This window comes from Xenopus laevis, chromosome 7S (genome assembly GCF_017654675.1).
Source record: "Xenopus laevis strain J_2021 chromosome 7S, Xenopus_laevis_v10.1, whole genome shotgun sequence".
Taxonomy (NCBI): domain Eukaryota; kingdom Metazoa; phylum Chordata; class Amphibia; order Anura; family Pipidae; genus Xenopus; species Xenopus laevis.
Genome location: NC_054384.1, coordinates 3,458,588 through 3,481,408, shown reverse-complemented (window position 1 = coordinate 3,481,408; position 22,821 = coordinate 3,458,588). Strand labels below are relative to the sequence as shown.

Below are 22,821 nucleotides of genomic sequence, written 5' to 3'. Positions count from 1 at the left end.
GAGAGTAGCGGAGGGGGGTGGAGAGGGAGGGGAGAGGAAAGAGCCGGAGGGGTGAGGAAAAAGCCGGAGGGGAGAGCGCGCCGGAGGGAAGGGAGATCGCCAGAGGGGAGAGCGCCAGAGGGAAGGGAGAGCGCCAGAGGGGAAAAGAAAAAGCTGGAGCAGTCCATCTAATCTCAGGCTATGAGCAAATTTTGGGAGCACACATTTCCTTGTGTAATATAAATGAACAAGTGTCATTTGTGAGACACTTCAATATTACTGATATTTATACAGTATATTCTTGATCTGATAGCCATGCAGTGCGTAATACTTGCCACAAGAGGGCAGATCTGGATCACTTCTGGCCAGTCCTGCGTTGCTACAATGGGAAACAGAACCTGATTAGGTTGAGAAGAACTAAACGTAGCCAAAAAGCCCTTCCCAAGCAATTACATGCAAATCTGAAATCAGAAGATAAAGGAAAATCAAATCCTTCTTACCGAGATTTTCATTTCCTGTACTTCACATGGCAGTGGGTACTAATGGGTTAACCCCTGGTCACGTGACACACAGGAAATAGAATAAATTTGAATCCCAGCCCCACCAATTCATCCTTATTTTGCTGTAACAAGAGAGCTCTCTCCCTCTGTAAATCTATTAAGCTAAATCAGCTGGAAGTTAATCAGGTAACATGGACCTATTCCTCAGTTAGGGGTTTTCTGAAGTTGATGCAAATTATCTTACACGCTGCAGGCAAATCCAATACAATAGAAGCAATAGAGACCTGCTCTTTAGTTAGGGGCTTGTCTAACAAGATGTAAATTACCCTGCACCGCGCAGCTAAATCCAATAAACTGAAGGGAATCAGGAATAGACGTCATTTTTGTTTTCTAACGTGATGCGACTTATCTTTCATACTGCAGCCAGATCCTATATGCAAATGACCCTGCAGACTGCAAGGAAGTCCAATAAGCTGAAACAATACAGTTGTATCTTCATTTAAAGGTGCCCATACACTGAGAGATCCGCTCGTTTGGCGATGTCGCCAAACGAGCGGATCTCTCCCCGATATGCCCAATATCGGGCTGATCCGATTGTGGGCACTAGGGCCCAACGATCGGATACTTACGAATACCAATGGGTGGTCGGATCGCAGGACCACATGAACGAATAGATGCGGCCGCGATCTGGCGGGATTTTTTGTCCCATCCAATCGAGATCTGGCCATCTCAATCGGTGAAGCCCGTCGGGGGGCCCCATACACAGGCCAATAAGCTTTTATCGGCCCGTGTATGGCCACCTTTAGTTGTTCTTTTTCTGAAATTACCAGACAATGAGATTCACGTAATGCAGGTTCCTCCCAAGAAGCTGAATTTTCCATGGTCTGGATAAGACCCTCGCAGGATAGATTTCAGAAGCCTGAGACCCTCTGGTATTGGGATCAGTTCACGCGCAGGAAAATAAGGATGAATTGCTGGGGCTGGGATTCAAATTTATTCTATTTCCTGTGTGTCACGTGACCAGGGGTTAACCCATTAGTACCCACTGTCATGTGAAGTACAGGAAACTGCAATATATGGACCAACAATCCCTGTTCTGTTTAAAGGGTAAGTCATTATTCAGTAGCAGTATTCACAAAATGCCTCTGACATATATATATATATATATATATTGATAATGGGCTGAGTGCAGAGGACTGTGTGTAGTTGTTGGATTATGAGCTTTATTCATCTCTATGGAGAGTCACATGGGAATGACAGGCTGACCCGGAGATGGAGCCTTTGTTATTTAGATGGGGTCGGTGACCCCCATTTGAAAGCTGGAAAGGGTCAGAAGAAAAAAAAGGCAAATAATGCAGAAACTATATAAAAAAAAAAACAAATTAGACCAATAGAAGAGTTGCTGAGAATTAGCCAGTCTAGAACATAATACAAGTTCACTGGAAGGAGGAGCCGCCCTGTGACATTCAGGCCACGCCCCACATGCGCTCAAGTCTCAAGCAGAACACGTGACATTTGATTTCGCTGTTGGCCCGGGGGCCAGACTCTCCCACACACGCGCGACAGCCAGCGGAGCGCCAAACCCAGTCTCCTACTCCGCTCAATGTAAATATACCGAAAGACTCGTGCAAACCACTCAGTGATAATACGTCATTACGCAAACGCGCGCTGGTTGGCGGAGAGCGGACCCATGTTTTGGCTGGCGTGCGCGAAGCGACTGGCAGCCATATTTTGGTTGGTAAACGCTCTATTGAGTGACGTGGCTGCTGTGAGACGTCATGTGTATGAACACTGGTCTTCAGCCACTGGTTGGGACCGCCTGTGCTCGGCGAGCTCTCATTGGCTGATGCGCGCCGCTTGCAGACACTGATTGGACGTAGTGATTTGGTGACGGGTCCGGTTTGTGGAGTCCCGGGTGGAGACGTGGAAGTTGTTTGTGGAAAGGACATGGCGGGGAAGGTACCGAACGGGGCTCAGTCCGGGCAGCCCGGTAACAACCTTCTCTTCTCCGCCTCTGAAATCAGTTTCTCTCTTCCCTTTATGCCTGTCAGTCAGCAGCAGCAGCAACAACAACAACAACAACACGGCCCTGCTCTAACGACTGGTGAGTGACGCGTCCCGCTATTTCCTCAGAGAACTTATTTACCTGCACTCACATTAGCTCTGCTGAGTCTCATGCCCCGCCCCCTGTTAGTATCAGCCCCGCCCCTGTGTGTATGTATATCTATATATGCCCCGCCCCTGTATGTATGTATGCCCCGCCCATCTGCCCCTCCCCCATGTTATATTGCCTATCCTATTGGCTCCCCAGTTCCCTCTTCATTTTAAAGGGGTCGTTCACCTTCAAACATTTTGTTCAGTTGGTTTCAGACAGATCACCAGGAATAATGACTTTTTCTCAACCACTTTCCATTTGTGACCGTTCATCTAATATTGAAGTGTAAAGTTTAATTTTTCACCTTCTGAAGCAGCTCTGGGGGGGGGGGGGGTCGTCGACCCTGTAAGGATCAGGGTGCACGGGGAGATTAGACAAATCTCCTCTTCTTTGGGCGACTAATCTCCCTAAACTGCCTCTGGGCGGCTAGAATGTAAATCGCAGGGGTGGCACTCAGAGCGCTTTGTTTTCCAAAGTCGCCCGAAGTTTCCTTGTGAGGCAACTTTGGAAAATGAAGCGATCCGAGTGCCATCTAGCCGGCGGAAAAGCAAGGGAGGCAGTTGGGGAGATTAGTCGCCTGGTGACAAATCTCATCTTCTTCAGGGCGACTAATCTCCCCAACTGCCTCCCACAGGCTACAATGTAAATTGCCAGCAAGATGGCACTCAGAGCTCTTCGCTTTCCGAAGTTGAACAAAGTTTTTCGCGGGCGACTAATCTTTCCCAATCTGACCGTGTGTCTTTGCCCTAAACAGGTTGTTCACCTTCCAAACACTTTTTCCGTTCATTTGTTTTCAGATTGTTCCCCAGAAATAAAGACTTTTTTCAATCACTTTCCATTATTTATTTTTTACAGTTTTTCCAAAATCGAAGTTTAAAGTTGAATGTCCCTGTCTCTGGTGTTTGAGTCTGACGCTCAGTAATTCAGGTGCAGATTCTGAACTGTTACAATTTTACAACATTTAGTTGTTACATTTCTCAGCAGCATCTCTGGAGTATCAATAACTATTGTATCAATTCTAACAGCTGCCTGTAATGTTCCAAAGAGCATAATAAGAACAGACCCAATAAGAATAAGTATCTGTATAAACAAACCCCTGCATTTCCTGCACTGCATCCTGTTTGGTAGAAGGCAATTCAGCACAAGTCTTATTAATTGTGCTAGTGTTTCCCTGTGTTCTCTACTCAAGCTCTTGTTCCTCTGGTCTGTCTGTGCCGCAGTCACCACTGTGTTCTGACCAATGAAACTATTTATTTATTAGAGAACCCCCAGTGTTCTCTGGGAGGGGCCACATGTGACTTTCTGTACTGAACCAAATGTGCCCAAAGAATATTCATCATGGAGGCCGTTATGGAATAGGCAGTTTATTGCACTGGAAATGATGTATTTAAATGAGTTCAGTGTGTTGTATCTGCATGTGACTCCCCTAAACATAATCCCTTCTATAGACCATTTCTCTCTGGCAACTGCGACTCCTCTTCCACTTTAATTAACTCACATCCTTGTTTTCTGCTAATAAAGTGTTTGTTTTTTACAATTACTTCCGTGATCCTGTTGTATCATAAGCTGAGAATAGTCTCTGCTCACCTTCACTTATAGTACAGATCTGATGTTATTTCTTCTTTATTTTATTCCCTTCTTTTCTGACACCATATTACTTGTCACTTGTATTTCATTCTGATCATACATGTAATAATAGTCTCTGGGAAGGGAGTGTGACTGTGGGATAGCAGGTATAGTAGGGAGAGATGTGTCTATAGTAACAGTGGGATAATAGTCTCTGGGAAGGGAGTGTGACTGTGGGATAGCAGGTATAGTAGGGAGAGATGTGTCTATAGTAACAGTGGGATAATAGTCTCTGGGAAGGGAGTATGACTGTGGCATAGCAGGTATAGTAGGGAGAGATGTGCCTATAGTAACAGTGGATAATAGTCTCTGGGAAGGGAGTGTGACTGTGGGATAGCAGGTATAGTAGGGAGAGATGTGTCTATAGTAACAGTGGATAATAGTCTCTGGGAAGGGAGTGTGACTGTGGGATAGCAGGTATAGTTAGGGAGAGATGTGTTCTATAGTAACAGTGGGATATAGTCTCTGGGAAGGGAGTGTGACTGTGGGATAGCAGGTATAGTAGGGAGAGATGGTGCCTATAGTAACAGTGGATAATAGTCTCTGGAAGGGAGTGTGACTGTGGGATAGCAGGTATAGTAGGGAGAGATGTGTCTATAGTAAACAGTGGATAATAGTCTCTGGGAAGGGAGTGTGACTGTGGGATAGCAGGTATAGTAGGGGGAGAGATGTGTCTATAGTAACAGTGGGATAATAGTCTCTGGGAAGGGAGTGTGACTGTGGATAGCAGGTATTAGGGAGAGATGTGTCTATAGTAACAGTGGATAAATAGTCTCTGGAAGGGAGTGTGACTGTGGGATAGCAGGTATAGTAGGGAGAGATGTGTCTATAAGTAACAGTGGATAATAGTCTCTGGGAAGGGAGTGTGACTGTGGGATAGCAGTAATAGTAGGGAGAGATGTGTCTATAGTAACAGTGGATAATAGTCTCTGGGAAGGGAGTGTGACTGTGGGATAGCAGGTATAGTAGGGAGAGATGTGTCTATAGTAACAGTGGATAATAGTCTCTGGAAGGGAGTATGACTGTGGGATAGCAGGTATAGTAGGGAGAGATGGTGCTATAGTAACAGTGGATAATAGTCTCTGGGAAGGGAGTGTGACTGTGGGATAGCAGGTATAGTAGGGAGAGATGGTGTCTATATGTAACAGTGGATAATAGTCTCTGGAAGGGAGTGTGACTGTGGGATAGCAGGTATAGTAGGAGAGAGGAGTACTATAGTAACAAGTGGGGATAATAGTCTCTGGGAAAGGGAGGTGTACTGTGGGATAGGCAGGTATTAGTAGGGATGAGATGGTGTCTATAGCTAACAGTGGGGATAGATAGATCTCTGGGAGGAGTGTGCCATGTGGGATAGGAAGGTATAGTAGAGCGAGAGAGATGAGTGTCTATAGTAACAGTGGCATAAATAGTCCTCTGGAAGGGAGTGTGACATGTGGGGATACGCCCAGGTATAGGGTCAGGGGAGGAACTGGTGTCTATAGTAACAGTTGGATAATAGTCCTCTGGGAAGGGAGTGTGACTGTGGATAGGGCAGGTATGGAAGTAGGGAGGACGATGAGTGCCTATAGTAACAGTGGATAAATAGCTCTGGGAAGGGAGTGTGACCTAGTGGGATAAGCAGGTATAGTAGGGGAGAGTATGTGTGCCGTATAGTATACAGTGGGACTATAGTCTGCTGGGAAGGGAGTGCTGACTGTGGGATAGCAGCGGTATAGTAGGGAGAGATGGTGGCCTATAGTAACAGTGGATATAGTCTCTGGAAGGGAGTGTGACTGTGGGATAGCAGGTATAGTAGGGAGAGATGGGTGTATAGTAAACATGGAAGGAGTGTGACCTATATAGGCACTGTGGGATAGAGGTATATAGCCTATAGTACGATATATACTCCATGTCGTATATAAACGTACTGGTTACAAGTTGGAGCAGTGTCACATGATGTTGTTCTGTGGTTTCAGATGATGTCTCGGAGGTGGGAGAAGATGACAGTTTTCTAGGACAGACGTCCGCTGCTACAAATCCACCCCAAACATTTCGTTATTTTTCCCAGGGGTCGGGCAGTAGCCACGATCCATTTGCCGCTATTGTGCAGCCATCTTTAACCGCAGCAGCATCGCCATCTGGTTCTTCAGTTTCCTTCAATCCTCCCTCCTCTGTGCTGCCGACATTCACACATGAGTTTGGACAAAATCTGATCCCACCGAAGACTGCGAAACCCCCGGTCACAAGCAATGCTCCGGTATCCCAGGTTACTACTGGTGGGTTTCTAGCAACGTCACAGCAAGGACCTCCTCCTGGCGCCTACGCTGCTCCGCCCACTAGCTCCTCCCAGGCGGGATACAACCCCTACCGTCAAAATATTCAAAGCAGTCGGGTTAATCCTTATTTGGCTCCTTCACAATTTCAGCAGGAGCAACGATTGGGCCTCTCTATCCAAAATTCTCCATTCCCACCTCAACCTCCACCGGTAAGGACTTGGGTGCTGCCATTGCCTTTGTGTTTATTAATCATTAGTGGAGCTCATTGTGATGGCATTTAGGGTGCAGGTCATCCCCAGGGCAGTCATCAACGTATCCAGCATTTTTCTTATTTTGGACAACTTTGATGCAGAGGGCACCTAAATAGGGTTACCAGAACGTTCCAGCTAGAACTGCCATATTGATTCCAATTACAGCCCTGCAACATGGATTTATTAGACCTGATCTAGTAATCTTAAAGGAGAACTAAACTCTAAAGTTAAAAAACCCCTACCCCCCTACTATACATAGACCCTTCTCCCCCAGCCTAAGTGTTGCCCCGGGCAAATTCCCCTAGCGTTTTACTTACCCCTCGGTGCAGATTGAGGCATCAGAGTTCACAGGCGCCATCTTCCGCCGCTTTGGTAATCTTCGGAATGAGACTGGAGATTCGGCAATTTTCGAGAGCTTCGGCGCATTCGCAGTTGTGGCGAAATTGTTCCAACTGTGTATTCACCGCCACACCGGTCTCATTCCAAAGATTTCCGAAAAGAAGAAGATGGCGGCCGTGAACTCTGATGCCTAAATCTGTGCCGAGGGGTAAGTAAAGACTTAGGGGCATTTGCCCGGGATAACAGCTAGGCTGGGGGGAGGGGGTCTATGTAGGGTAGGGGGGTAGTTGTTTTTTTTATTAAGGGTTTATTTCTCCTTTAATCTAAACAGACTATGACATAAGTGAGCTCATCACTGGTACAGTTGTGTTCAGAATAATAGCAGTGCGTTTAAAAAAGTGTATAAAGCTCCAAATCCTTAGAATACGTTTAATTCCATCCAGGCAAATTCATTGGGAACACTGCACATTCTATTCCTAATCATTAATGAAGAAAAATGGCTGAAATAAGTGTTAGAAAAGGGAATATTAGGCAACGGCCCCTCATTGTTCTTTCCCAACTCAGTGACTGGATCAAGTGAAAGATGTTTGTGTTGAATGAGGGAACTAATATTGAGTTGTGTAACAGTGTTTGTGCTGCACATCTGTGTTGTTTGGACTCCAGCAACTCCCAACAACCTCTTCCACAATTCCTAATGCATTTCTTGCTTTTGCCTCACACCCCATGTCACTTCTCTATTGGATTGGGGGGAACATAACGTCAATGTTGTTGGGGTGGAACCAAGATGTCGCTCAGTTACTGGTGTGTTTGGGTTGGTGTCCCCCCATTACAAGGGCATTTGCTCTTGGACATAAGGCAAGATGACAAGTATTTGGAGTGAAACGGATCCATGATCCCTGGTATAAAGGGATAAATAGGCCCAACACCAGAGTATGAGAAACACCCCCATATCATGATACTTGTGCTTCACTCTCTACTGGGGCTTCAGTTCTGTGTTTGGGGGGCGTCTGACAAACTGTCTGTGGCCCCTACACCCAAAAAGAACAATCTTGTTTCATCAGTCCACAAAATATTGTGCCATTTCTCTTTACTGTTCTTTGGAAAATCGTAAGCTCTTCAGCACACGTCTTTTTTTGAACAAGGGGGCCTCCTGCCGATAGTCACTTCTAATTGTAACAGTATCACAGGTAACTTTACTCCTTCTTTACTCCTCTTCCCAGAGCTGATCATTGGCCGAGTCTTTGCCATTTTGGATATTCTTCTGTCCATTCCAATGGGTGTTTTCTGTTTTTTTCCACAGCTTTCAGATTTTGGTGCCATTTGAAAGCATTTGCTTCTTGCTCCTCCAGTCAGAAGGATAAGATCATTTTTGATGATCTTTTGCTTTCCAGATGGTGATTCCAGCATAGAACTTTGACTTGCTGAAGGCTCGGGCTGTCACTGCTGATCTGTCTCAGTCTAAATCTTTAATAATAAAGGACAAACACATCTGGGCCTGATTTAGCCACCCACAGGCTGGGCCAACAGAGGGGCCTATAGTCATGTCGGATGAGGACTGGATCAAGACGCCAACACAATCGTTGTCTAATGGAGAAAAGTCATCAGTTTGTGCCAATGTCTAATTCATTGACATAACTGCTGCCTGCAGAACCTCTCTACCCAAAACAGCAGCATGAACTCAATTAATTAATTCCGCAATGATAGGGGGGGGGGCACAGGGCTGCCATGTGTCGTCATTATTATTATTACTATTTTTATTATTAACAACGTATTTATTAAGCACCACTGTATTCTGCGTTTTGTTTATCATTGGCTGAGCTTTCACAGTAGCAACTTCCTTTCAATATATAACTTGCCTTATGGAAACAGTAGTATTTCAGCAGTGACAAAGTTTATTGGATTAACAGATAACAAAATTAGACAGATGCATAAATTTGGGCACCCCAACAGAGATATTCCACCAATACTTGGTTGAGCTCCTTTTGCAAATGTAACAGGTCTTTGGAGGTGATCTTTGGCTTGTCTGTAACATTCTCACAATCCTCCGCATATGTCGCTCCTGGATTTTTCTTGGCCTGCCAGACCTGGGTTTTACAGCAACTGTGCCTGTGGCCTTCCATTTCCTCATTCCATTCCTTACAGTTGGAACTGACAGTTTAATAAACCTCTGAGATGCTTTTTGTAGCCTTCCCCTAAACCCTGATACTGAACAATCTTTGTTTTCAGATCTTTTGAGAGTTGCTTTGAGGATCCCATGCTGTCACTCTTCAGAGGAGAGTCAAACAGAAGCACAACTTGCAATTGGTCACCTTAAATACCTTTTCTCATGATTGGACACACCTGCCTATGAAGTTCAAGGCTTAACGAGCTAATCCAGCCAATTTGGTGTTGCCAGTAATCACTATTGGGGCTCTTACACATGAGCGTTCCGACCTGCGCTCCCCTGCGTTCCGTTTTTTGGCGTTCAGCCGCAGGGGAGCGCAGGAATAGACGTAAGTCATTATTTGAAATGGGGCTGTACTCACTCAGGCGCGTGTAGGCGCCGAACGCAGGTTCAGACGCAACATGCTGCATTTTTCCTGCGTTCGGCGCCTACACGCGCCTGAGTGAGTACAGCCCCATTTCAAATAATGACTTGCGTCTATTCCTGTGCTCCCCTGCGGCTGAACGCCAAAAAACGGAACGCAGGGGAGCGCAGGTCTGAACGCTCATGTGTAAGAGCCCTTAAGCAGTTACATTCATTCAAATTAGCAAAATGAAAAGGTACCCAAATTTTTGCACAGCCAGTTTTTCATATTTGATTTAATTTCATACAACTGAATACTGCTTCACTGAAAATCTTGGTTCAGAAAACTCCCCAGTGCTCCGATGTTCCTGGGAAATGAAAGACATAATACCACTGTTATCTTTTTTGTTGAAAGTGGAGTCAATTATTATGCAGGCTCAGAGGGGTTCCCAAACTTTTTCATATGACTGTACATGAACATACAGAATCGGATACAAAGCAATAAATAACCGATATAAGAGGTGAAGGGCCCTGTCCAAAAAGTTGACTTTTCATAGAATGTCAGCATTTGGCAAGAGGAGTGAGTAAGTGGAGCTCAGTACATACAATGTGGTGTAACCTGTGCTCAGGGCCCATGTGATGTGTCAATGGAATATTCATTCCCAGCTCTCTGGGATAATTGGCTCTTTGTGTAAATGTTTATATGCCGTGTTGGCTATAGGGAAGGGACATACATTCATTGTGAGTCACAACCCCTGTGGGCCCTAAAGCATTGCAGAACCTTTCCAGGCCCACTCTCCCCCCCCCCCCACAGTTGCAGGGTCTGCTCCCCTATAATTGCACCACACGGTATATCTGTAGCTTTGGCTTAATGTACATTTATAAACATTGGTTTATATGAACTTCACTTACTTTCTCTCTCTCCAGCCCCCTAGATCTGCACCCAACGTCCCTCCCCCTCCTCCATCACAGACCTTTCCGAATGTCAGACCTGCAGGACCATCAGTACCAGTACCCCCACCCTACCTGCCGAACCTGTACGAGCCCGTTCAGCCTCACTGGTTTTACTGCAAGCAAGTGGAGGGCAAGGAGGTCTGGCTGCCATTCAGCACTCGCGATTCCCTTACATTAGAGGACGTCTATAACTCTGGTAAGGCTTTTGCTGTTCTACTCGGGTCCGTTCATCGGTCAGACCATGTTTTTATTAGTCATTAAAGTTTTGGGTTGGAGAAAGTTGCTCGATTTCTATAGTTCTGGAACTCTCCTTTACTTTGGGTACCATGTGTTCTGCAGTGCAGCCGGACCCCGAGAGTGTGGTGGTGAACACAGATGGGGGGCGCTATGATGTCTATCTGTACAATCGGGAGAGGAAGGCGGTATTTTGGGAGGAGGAGGAGTCAGAAGTCCGGCGCTGCTCTTGGTTTTACAAAGGAGACTCAGACAGCAAGTTTGTTCCTTACAGTGAGGATTTCAGCGAGCTCCTGGAGGTGAGTCACTTTAATTGATTTTAACAAACCCTTCTAAATATTGGTTCTGTTAATCCTGCTGGTCTGGGGGAGAGGTATGAGCCTTCTATAGACTGCAGGACCAATGTACAAACTGTTATGGTCCCAAAGCTCTGTAGCTCAACAGCATCTATTAACTACAAAACTGAGTGTGACCCACTATACCAAACCAAAAACTGCCACTTAGTGCCCAGCTAACTGCCACCCTGCCTGTCTATATAAAAGAAGCAGCTGCCACTTACTGCCCAGTTAATCCCCACCCTGTCCAACAAGTCCAATCTGATTGCTTGCAGGCAGAATACAAGAAAGCGGTGACCACCAACCAGTGGCATCGGAGACTGGAATTTCCCGGAGGGGAAACAATTGTTATGCACAACCCCAAAGTAAGTACTGGCTCTGCACCCTGCACCCGGATCATCATTGACATTCATACAGGAGCTCCATCATTACTTTGCAGGTGATTGTCCAGTTCCAGCAATCTCTGATCCCAGATGAATGGGGGTCCCCGCAAGACGGGCAGTCAAGACCTCGAGTCGTAAAGCGAGGCATTGATGCTGAACTGGATGAAATTCCTCATGGTAAGTCTCCGCCATTTGGTGTTCTGCCCCAGAAAAGAACTCGGCCTTATGTGAGAATCCATTTCCTCAGTGAGTGGTTTCACTTTGCATCACAGATCCCTTGTTCTTGCAGGTGAAGTGCCGCAGGCAGATCATCTGGTCTTTATGGTTCACGGCATTGGGCCAGTGTGTGACTTGCGCTTCAGGAGCATCGTGGAGTGCGGTGAGTGGATATTTCTCTCTATAGCCCTGGCTCTGAGGATTAGTGATGTGAGGGCTGACCTGAAGCAAACAAGTCCCACTGCTCCAGTCGCTTGCACCTCCATGCACCACCCCTTCTCTGATGTCAGAGCGGGGCAGGTCTATCAACAGGAAAACAAACCAGGTTAGGGTCAGGGGGAGGTGCTGAAGGGCCCGTCAGGGTTGAGTGGAGTTGCTGAAGGGCCGGGCTCGGGTTGGGTGGAGTTGCTGAAGGGGGGGTTTGGGTCAAGTGGAGTTACTGAAGGGCCAGGTTGAGGCTGGGTGGAGTTGTTGAAGGGCCAGGTTGAGGCCGAGTGGAGTTGCTGAAGGGCCAAGTTTGGATCAGGTGGAGTTGCTAAAGGGCTGGGTGGAGTTGCTGAAGATCCGGGTTCGGGTGGAGTTGCTGAAGGGCCGGGTTTGGTTGGGGTAGAGTTGCTGAAGGGCCAGGTTCGGGTCAGGTGTAGTTGCTGAAGGGCTGGGGTCGTGTCGGGTTGTGTTGCTGAAGGGTCAGGTTGAGGCCGGGTGGAGTTGCTGAAGGGTCGAGTTCAGGTCAGGTGGAGTTGCTGAAGGGCCAGGTTTGGGTCGGTGCTGGTCGACATTTCACAACCCACACACCACTAATGAGAACAAGGTTACTAAACCATCTCTCCCTTTTCCCATCAGTGGATGACTTCAGGACTGTGTCCCTCAAACTGCTGCAGACTCACTACAGAAAGTCCCTGGAAGAGGGCAGAGTGGGTCGGGTGGAGTTCCTGCCAGTCCATTGGCACAGCTCTCTCCATGGAGATGCTACAGGTGTGGATAGGTCAGTGTACTGCTTTTTTCCCCCCCACAATACACCTTTCCCAGATCATTAGTCCAGACCCGTCTTATCTTGATAGAAAATAAATTCTTTGGGGTGTAATGTAAGAACTCCCCTTTTTTGTGGCAGGCGGATAAAGACGATCACCTTGCCCAGCATTGGCCGCCTGCGTCACTTTACCAATGAGACCCTACTGGATATTCTCTTCTATAACAGCCCCACCTACTGCCAGACCATCGTGGACAAAGTCAATATGGAGATGAACCGCCTCTTTGCTCTGTTCATGAGTCGCAATCCACATTTCACTGGCGGAGTGTCTGTGGCTGGTCACAGCCTAGGTAATGTCAATGCAGTGTGTGGGTGTCGCTGAGCATGATGGGAAGTGAATGGAGACAGCAATGGATGCACTAAATGGAAATATCCGCCATTCATTGACATTGGTATTGCACTGATACAAATACCCTAATATATAGATCTTGGCACAAGGGAGCGGCAGCCAGAATTCAATATTAATTAAAGAGACATTTGCCTTTAATCATTATTTCTCTTTAGCCACTGGCACCCCTAAGTGTCAGTTCTGCTGTCTGCAATAGACCAAACCTTTATATTTGCTTTGTTGGCTTTAGCTTTAAAATAAGACAACAGCTCCCCTAGTGGAGATAAAGCACAGACAGTTATTAGGATTCTGACGGGATTGGCAAGGAACGGTCTCCCCTTATTATCAGATACTGGAGTTTGCATGAAGGGGCAGATTGGGGCTTGTTCTGTAGCAGATTATGTTGTATCACTGAATGTTGCTCCATGTCTCTCCGCAGGGTCATTGGTTCTGTTCGACATTCTTTCTAACCAGACTGATCCAACCGCTGCCCCTCTTGTGCCAGTACAGCCCTCTAAAGCCAACGGACCTTTAAAAAGTAAAGCAACGGATGAGAAAACAGTGAGTTGTTGCTGTTATACTAATATAATATTAATATATAATATTCCTGATGTTATTCAGCATTCCTCCACTCCACTGTATGGCCACGCCCCCATATGAAGTAAGCTCCACCGGGGCAGTGACTTTAACCATATCTGCGAGTTAAGGTATCCAGCTGAAAGTGTTTTCTCTTGTTTTTACCAAATATGTTAAACTGACAATATAAAGGTTCCAGTCCCAAGTGCTTTGTTCTCACAATTCCTTGCACTCAGTCCTGTGTTTAATTGCTGCTTCCTACTTACTAAATCTCACGCTTCTTTCTTTCTCTTTAGGTCAGCGGAGCAGGGGCCCCGGTCCCACTACAAGCCGTGGAGGAGCCCAGTGATTCGGAGCAGCAGAAACCATTGCCGAGCCTGCGGGAAGCCCTTGAATCGCTCAGCCTGGCAGAATACAGCAGTGTGTTTGAGAAAGAACAGATTGACATGGAGTCCCTGGTATGTTTGTCTTTTTCCTGCTGAGGGTCCTACCTCCCAATCCAGTCCTGGCCACTGAGGATCCTGCCTCCACTTGATTCCATTCCCACTGAGAGCCTTCCTTATCCTTCACACTGAAGGTCCTTCCTCCACTTGATTCCATTCCCACTGAGAGTCTTCCTTCCTTATCCTTCACATTGAGGCTCCTCTCTCCACTTGATTCCATACCCACTGAGAGCCTTCCTTATCCTTCACACTGAAGGTCCTGCCTCCACTTGATTCCATTCCCACTGAGAGCCTTCCTTCCTTATCCTTCACATTGAGGGTCCTGCCTCCATACTCATTGCATCCCAATGGGGGCTGTTCCTTCCCAATGGGACCATTACCTCCCTAGTATCCCCCAATAACCGAGGGTACTTATGTTTCTACTTACCTTTCCTGTAAATATGGATATGATATGGAGACTACTGTATAAGATTAGTCTTATTTTTCAGCTCATGTGTACGGTGGATGACCTGAAAGAGATGGGAATCCCTCTGGGTCCTAGGAAGAAGATTGCCAAGTTTGTTCAGGTAAAAGCAGTTACCGAGGTCAGTAGAGACTTGATTCCTTTGCTCTACTACTTGGAATAAATATTTAATGTACAAGGTAGTACAATGAACCCTAGTGGTGGTCTGTGCACAGCTTACCTGTAATGAGGCTGATTATCTTGTGTATCACATCAGTGAGCCAGGAGATTGTAGGAAAACAGTCCTACAAAGAATCTGTGGATCAGAAATATCCTGAAGGACCACATCTCTTTGGAGGCCTCCCTCATTGTAGACCTCAAGGTGGAAAGTCTTGTTCTATAGCCAAAACAGTCATAATCCCGTATATCTATGAACGTTTTTATCCATCTCATGATATACAATGTCTAGTGATAATTCTAAACTTGGTAACATTTCTCCACTCACCAGAGCGGCTTGTTCAGTTCATCCATTAATAGTCCCTGATCTGGCACCCACTAGTGGTGACTTTTACTCTGCCATTATACTATTCCCATTGTTAATGGCTGCACATTTTACCTTCCTGTTTGTGCCTGTAAATAACAGAAACATAGAACATATGTACACGTGTGTTTTATCCAATAGGACAGGTTAGTGTTTGAAGCCAACCCACTCTCTGTACAACGTTAAAACACGGCTCAGTCGTTTTTTTGGTTTTAATAACATTTCTGGATACATTTCTGAGTAATAAAGGTTTCCCGTTAGAACTTATTACAGAAGTACTGGCCAGTAACCTCGGTTACCCCCTAGTTTATAGGCACACCACTGTGGGTGAAATTTGGAGATGTTTAACCAGTTTGATGTCACATGTTGAAGGTCTCCTCTTCTTTACTAGACAAAGAGAAAAGCAGCAGAAGAAGAGAAGGCTGCACAAATCAAAGCCAAAGAAGAATTGGCTGCTGCCCAACAAGAGGCCACTGCAAAACCTCCCCTCTCTGAAGATTGCGCCGCCCTGGAGTCCAACAAGAGAAAGTTGCCTGTTGGGGTGTCCGTCTCCTCTTTGCCTGTGGATTATGAATACTTTGAAACTGGCACAGGACAGGTAATGATTGTCTGACTGAGAGAGCCGCAATGTGGCCTCTGTGTTATTTTCTATATTGGCTGCAGTACTGAGCAAATCTGTCCTGTCGTTAGGTCTGTGTGAAGTACAACTCATTGGACTTTGAGCCAGTCAATTTCTTTGCCCTGGGTTCTCCCATTGGCATGTTCCTGACTGTACGGGGCTTGGAGAAGATTGAGGAAACCTACAGGCTGCCTACGTGCAAAGGCTTCTTCAATATCTACCACCCGGTAAGCTCCACGTGGTTCACGAAATTGAACCCTTTGCTCCCACTGTTCTAGAATTGTTGTACTGTGTCCTTTTCATTTACTCCAAGGTCACATATGTGGCAGTTAGTTATAGGACTGCAAATACCTAACGGTTCAGTCTCTTCCTTCCAGCTGGACCCTGTGGCCTACAGATTAGAACCTATGATCATTCCTGACATTGACCTGAAACCAGTGCTGATTCCTCACCACAAAGGCAGAAAGAGATTGCATCTGGGTATGTAAGAGTGATCTGATAATATCTGTATGTGTGCACTTAGATGTACAGTATGTTGGGGTGCTGGGCTTTGGGGGAGTTGCGTCCTCACTGGTTATCAGGAATCCCACCCCCAACAAACTACAGAACAGAAATTACAGTCTGTATGTGATAAACATAATAACACTTTAACACTGGCAGTGTGATTATCCCTATCATCTGGCTGCCCCGTCTCATCCCGTCCTTGTCCTGTCTCCTTAGAACTGAAGGAGAGTCTGACCCGCATGGGCTCTGACCTGAAACACGGCTTCATCAGTTCCCTACGCAGCGCCTGGCAGACCCTGAACGACTTTGCCCGCGCCCACACGTCCTCGGCACAACTGCAGTTAGAGCTAAAGAGAGTCGCGGAGCAGATTGAGGAAGAGGAGAAACAGCAGCAGGTGGAAGGTGAGAAGCAGCCGTTTCTTTTCTTTCTGTCCTACCAGTTTCATCCTATATATTTCCAAAAAACGTATAACTATATACTCATTGGTTTCTCCATATACAGTTGTGCTCAGAATAATAGCAGGATAAGAATCCTTATAATACGTTTTATTTCCATCCAGGCAAATGCGTTGGGAACACTGCACATTCTATTCCTAATCAAAACATGTTATTCAATTAGTTATTCCTTTAGAGAAAGTAAAGAAAAGGGAATATTAGGCAACGGCCCCTCATTGTTCTTTCCCAACTCAGTGACTGGATCAAGTGAAAGATGTTTGTGTTGAATGAGGGAACTAATATTGAGTTGTGTAACAGTGTTTGTGCTGCACATCTGTGTTGTTTGGACTCCACCAACTCCCAACAACCTCTTCCACAATTCCTAATGCATTTCTTGCTTTTGCCTCACACCCCATGTCACTTCTCTATTGGATTGGGGGGCCATAACGTCAATGTTGTTGGGGTGGAACCGAGATGTCGCTCAGTTACTGGTGTGTTTGGGCTCGTTGTCCCCCCATTACAAGGGCATTTGCTCTTGGACATAAGGCAACATGACAAGTATTTGGATTGAAACTGATCCATGATCCCTGGTATAAAGGGATAAATAGTCCCAACACCAGAGTATGAGAAACACCCCCATATCATGATGCTTGTGCTTCACTCTCTACTGGGGCTTCAATTCTGTGTTTGGGGGGCGTCTGACAAACCGTCTGTGGCCCCTACACCCAAAAAGAACAATTTGTTTCATAAGTCCACAAAATGTTGAGCCATTTCTCTTTAGACCAGTCACTGTATAAAACAAAATGACAAGATTGATGCAAATGACCCCTAGCAGCACCACTGAGTAAATGTCCAATATTAAGGGCAATGAAGTTAATGAGAAGAAATACACTCACATCTCACCCTAGTAGTCCATGGGGGCATAAACATGTCACAAAACCAAAAAGTTGTGCGTTTTTCTTCAAAAATAATAACAAAAAATATAGTTAAAAGTTTATTCATGGTGGATTTCGAATAAAAACAAATATATATTAAAAAAATAATAATATATAGTTAAAAGTTCAAAACATTTATTAGGACACACAGGTGAAATCCTGACACATTTTGTGCCTATTGGGGCACTAACTCAGGCCTTCACCTGTGTGTCCTAATAAATGTTTTGAACTTTTAGCTATATATTATTATTTTTTTTAATATATATTTGTTTTTATTCGAAATCCAGCATGAATAAACTTTTAACTATATTTTTGGTTATTATTTTTGAAGAAAAACGCACAACTTTTTGGTCCAGTCAATGTGTTCTTTGGCAGATTGTAAGCTCTTCTTGCTGATAACTTTGCATCACACAGTCACTTCTAATTGTAACAGAATCACAGGTAACTTTACTCCTTCTTTACTCCTCTTCCCAGAGCTGATCATTGGCGGAGTCTTTGCCATTTTGGATATTCTTCTGTCCATTCCAATGGGCGTTTTCTGTTTTCTTCCACAGCTTTCAGGTTTTGGTGCCATTTGAAAACATTTGAGTTGATTTTAACTGAGCAGCGTCGGATTTTCTGCACTTCTTTATATGTTTTCCCCTTTCCAGTCAACTTTTGAATCAAAGTCGTCTGTTCTTCTGAACAATGTGTGGAGCCATTTGAGTGAGAGAAATTTACTATAACCAGCAGCAGAAAACATTTGCTTCTTAAATAAGGGCCCGAATTGTCTCCTTACTGCTTTCAATATCCATAAAGTCGGTTAAATCTGTTTCCTGGTGTCCGACTGTACAGCTCACTGTCACCCTTGAAAAAGTCGGGACATGGCGAAACGTGTTGGGAAGCAGATTTAACAGACTTTATCGATGAACAATGATTTTCTGCTTAAATTGTAAGTACAATATAACGTTCTATGATTCCAGGTGCTGATACCATTTTGCACGATGGGAGTGCGCCCCTTTTATGTTTATTATTTGGAACAAGCTATTATTTTGAGTCAATGAATCCGCAGACATAACGACTGTTGGGTCTGTGGGTTTTTATTCCTCTATTACACCTACTAGTAAATTATTATATTATATAGAAATGTCATTTCTACCAAACATGGTGATAGATCAGGTTAGTGATGTCAGACTGCTATTATTCTGAGATTTCATCCGACTGTAGATATGAGAAGGGGAACATGTATCTTAGAAAGGTGTCATTTAGAATCTGAGTGACTTGTTACAGATTTGTTTTAGAATTGTAGTTTTTCTTTCTTCAAGCTGAAAAGATGGAGAGTCCAGAAGGCTCCCGGGAGGAGGAGGTGACGGTGAAAATCGGGAGGCTGAATGGAGGCCGTCGGATCGACTACGTTCTGCAAGAGAAGCCCATTGAGAGCTTTAATGAGTATCTGTTTGCTCTACAGAGTCACCTGTGTTACTGGTACGAACCAAGCGCCACCTTTTATACCCAACTGCCGCCCACCACTAACTTTAGCGACTTTGTTCATCCGCCCATTTAAAGGGAAGGTATCAGAAGCTCCTTCTGTACAGTCTCCCTTAAAAGACGGCTTGTTGGCACCTTTATCAGCTGGGCACCCAGTGTTATGGATTTCTGATGTGGGATTTGCTTTATTACAGGGAGTCCGAGGACACGGCTCTGCTAATCCTGAAAGAAATCTACACGTGTGTGAATGTGACCCCTGAGCAGCCGCTCCACTAGTGAACCTGCTCTCCTCTTCATACAAGGTCAGTGTGTAAGTCGCACGCAGGAACTGGGCTCCTCTACTGTAAATAGAAATCTTATATACAATCCAATCACCGCTGATAATGTCCTGATTGGATGTTGTATATCTTTTCATTCAATAACTGCGCCGAGGCTTCCCATGAGCCTCACCAGGTTACTATGGGTTACTAGACCATTATGCCCTTTGTTTCATACGTTTCACAACTTGTTCTTCTATGCAGGTCCCTTGAGCCCGGAGGGCAACCTGTAGCCAAAAGACATTGATTGAGACAATGAAAAAACCCAGTGGCCTTTGCACAGAAGGATGAGCCGCTGGAATCCAACCATCGCAATGTGAGAAGTAATTTTATATGAAGCCTCCTATATCTATTGATCCGACCCTCGGAGACATCGAGTGGATTTTATCGGTGCTGTGACTCCGCTTGCCGAGTTTAACCCTTTATTTGGAACTTCTCTATTTGTAAAATGAATTTTCTTTGCTGAGGTCTGAGCCCAATCGGCTTGTGGATAGGGAATCGCCATCCTTTTAGCATCTCTGATTAATAGCAAGCGAACAACCAGGTTTCATTGTTTATTATGGGGTGTCGGAGGTCAGATTGCCCCCATATGAAATAATGACAGTGATTTCTGCCCCCCCACTACAAGTCACCAGTGCGGCTTTGGATTTTACATTCCCAGATAAAAAGACGGTTAGAAAAAAAAACGATAAAGATTACAGCTGCAGAAAAAAGACGGTTTACCAGGTTTTTGCTCCATTGAGGTTTTCAGTAATTTAATTTTTGAAAGAATTCTGTTGAATTAAAGTGTTTTAATGTTTTAAATGTATCCGTGGGGGTCTGAGTGTCTATAAGTGGAAACAGCCTTCCTGTAGGCCAGGGGTCCCCGACCTTTTTTTCCTGGTGAGCCACATTGAAATGTAGAAAAGAGTGGGGGAGCAACACAACATAACCCTGGGGTGCCAAGAGTAACACGAGAAGACATGGGAATAGGGCAGGACACACACAACTCCTTTAGGGAATGAGCCCCTTTATTGTAAATCTATTGTTACAGGTTTCTGACAGTTTCAATGGCAGCCAGCTGGCGCTTAGTGGGTCACAACTGTGATGGTTACAGTCTCTGTGATATTCCATTTGTATAAAAAGACTAACAATGTGGAATTCTGGGTAGCCACATGTGTAAGCCAGAAAGGGAACAGCCCATGTCATAAATGCAGAAGAGGGTTTGGTTCTTTCTGCCAAGCACAAAGGCAGCTTCTAGAAGGGCCAATCACATGGCATCCCAGGTGGGTGGGTCATAATAGGGACCAATCCAGCCCTGAATTGTGATAGTGCTAATACTGGTAGGCCAATGGGATGGCATGCTCAGTTTAGTTCTAGTAGAGGTTCCAGCTTTTTCATGTGTATTATATACCACAGAGGGTCCTCACATTGGGGTCAAATACTAAAGAACAGGGGCCGGTTACACTAATACTCTATAGGCCCCTGTTTTTTTAAAAAATATTCTCTGGGGCCATCGTTTTAGTTTTTTTTTTTTACTTTTAAGGGGGCCCTGGCACCACAGTTATAAGGGGGCCCTGACCATCAATAGCTTTTTATAACTTGTGGACGGGGCCCAGGGGACCCTGAAAATGTTGTTGTACAGGGCCCGTGATTTCTAATGGCGGCCCTGGTTATACCATTTGTTGCAGCAGCGTGGGAGGGAGGAGTTGTTCACCTTTAAATTAACTGTTAGTATGCTGCAGAGAGAGGTTTTCACTTTTTATTACTTGTGGTTTTTGAGTTATTTTATTCGGCAGCTCGCCAATCTGGTAACTAGGGTCCAAATTCCCCTAGCAACCATGCACTAATTTGAATAAGAGACTGGAATATGAATAGGAGAAGCCTGAATAGAAAGATGAGTAATAAAATAACAATACATTTGTAGCCTTACAGAGCATTTGTTTTTTAGATAGGGTCAGTGACCCCCCATTTGAAAGCTGGAAAGAGTCAGAAGAAGAAAGTTTTTCAAATACTATAAAAAAAAACAAATAATGAAGAAGAACTGAAAAACTGTTTAGAATTAGAATTTAGAACATACTTTAAGGTAACCGTATGCTTGGGGGACAATTCACAAAAGTAAACGCTATATTTGATAAAGCAGTCGCTATTACCTACATTAGATTTCTCATCTCTAAGTTCCTCACTGCTCCTTAGGAAATATTTCCACTAGGATTTTTCTCTAGTTAAAGGGGAGGTAAAACCTCTTGGTTTCAGCAGCAAAGAAGAGATGCTCCGCCCCAGCCTTAATAAACATATTAATATTTACTTGCGCCCCTATATTATGTCTGTAACTAAATAGCCATACTGTGTTCCTTGTAAAACCCGTGCAGGGAACAGACGTTACGCGGCCAATGATCTCACTTCTGCATCAAGTCTGCTTGTCTGTCACTATTGCAGGGCCCAGAACAGACACAACTACAGGCGCAGGCCAATTCTACTGAGCAGCTTTGCAGTTCAGGGGACACAATGGGGGGCCAGATAGGTTGGGGTGTCGGTGAACAGGTGGGGGTGGAGGCCTTTGCACAGGTATTAAAACTAAGTTTGCTGGGCAGGCATTACTTCCCCTTTGAACAATCATTTACAAGATGTTTTCACTCAGTCTGTTATATTGTTATAATAAAAAAAAGCAATTTAAATTCAGCAGAAAAAGTTGTCAACACTACTATAGTTTATATAAACAAGCTGCTGTGTAGACATGGGGCAGCCATTCAAGCACAGGATACACAGTAGATAACAGATAAGTACTACTATAGTTTATATAAACAAGCTGCTGTGTAGCCATGGGGGCAGCCATTCAAGCACAGGATACACAGTAGATAACAGATAAGTACTACTATAGTTTATATAAACAAGCTACTGTGTAGCCATGGAGGCAGCCATTCAAGCACAGGATACACAGTAGATAACAGATAAGTACTATTATAGTTGATATAAACAAGCTGCTGTGTAGCCATGGGGGCAGCCATTCAAGCACAGGATACACAGTAGATAACAGATAAGTACTACTATAGTTGATATAAACAAGCTGCTGTGTAGCCATGGGGGCAGCCATTCAAGCACAGGATACACAGTAGATAACAGATAAGTACTACTATAGTTTATATAAACAAGCTGCTGTGTAACCATGGGGGCAGCCATTCAAGCACAGGATACACAGTAGATAACAGATAAGTACTACTATAGTTTATATAAACAAGCTGCTGTGTAGCCATGGGGGCAGCCATTCAAGCACAGGATACACAGTAGATAACAGATAAGTACTACTATAGTTTATATAAACAAGCTGCTGTGTAGCCATGGGGGCAGCCATTCAAGCACAGGATACACAGTAGATAACAGATAAGTACTACTATAGTTGATATAAACAAGCTGCTGTGTAGCCATGGGGGCAGCCATTCAAGCACAGGATACACAGTAGATAACAGATAAG

General features: G+C 44.9%; 1 protein-coding gene across 1 annotated transcript; it reads left to right on the top strand.

Annotated features, from left to right (window-relative positions):
- Window positions 1-2,373: 2,373 nt before the first annotated feature.
- sec23ip.S (SEC23 interacting protein S homeolog) lies at window positions 2,374-20,178 on the top strand. The gene is given in 19 exon segments (NM_001097683.1): window positions 2,374-2,583; window positions 6,216-6,724; window positions 10,539-10,761; window positions 10,905-11,098; window positions 11,410-11,499; window positions 11,574-11,694; window positions 11,807-11,896; window positions 12,577-12,718; window positions 12,845-13,053; window positions 13,531-13,652; window positions 13,964-14,125; window positions 14,599-14,676; window positions 15,485-15,691; window positions 15,784-15,939; window positions 16,090-16,192; window positions 16,433-16,618; window positions 18,891-19,050; window positions 19,248-19,355; window positions 19,575-20,178. Coding segments are annotated over 18 exon segments (2,991 nt in total). The 5' UTR covers window positions 2,374-2,426; the 3' UTR covers window positions 19,330-19,355; window positions 19,575-20,178.
- The last annotated feature ends 2,643 nt before the right edge of the window (window positions 20,179-22,821 follow it).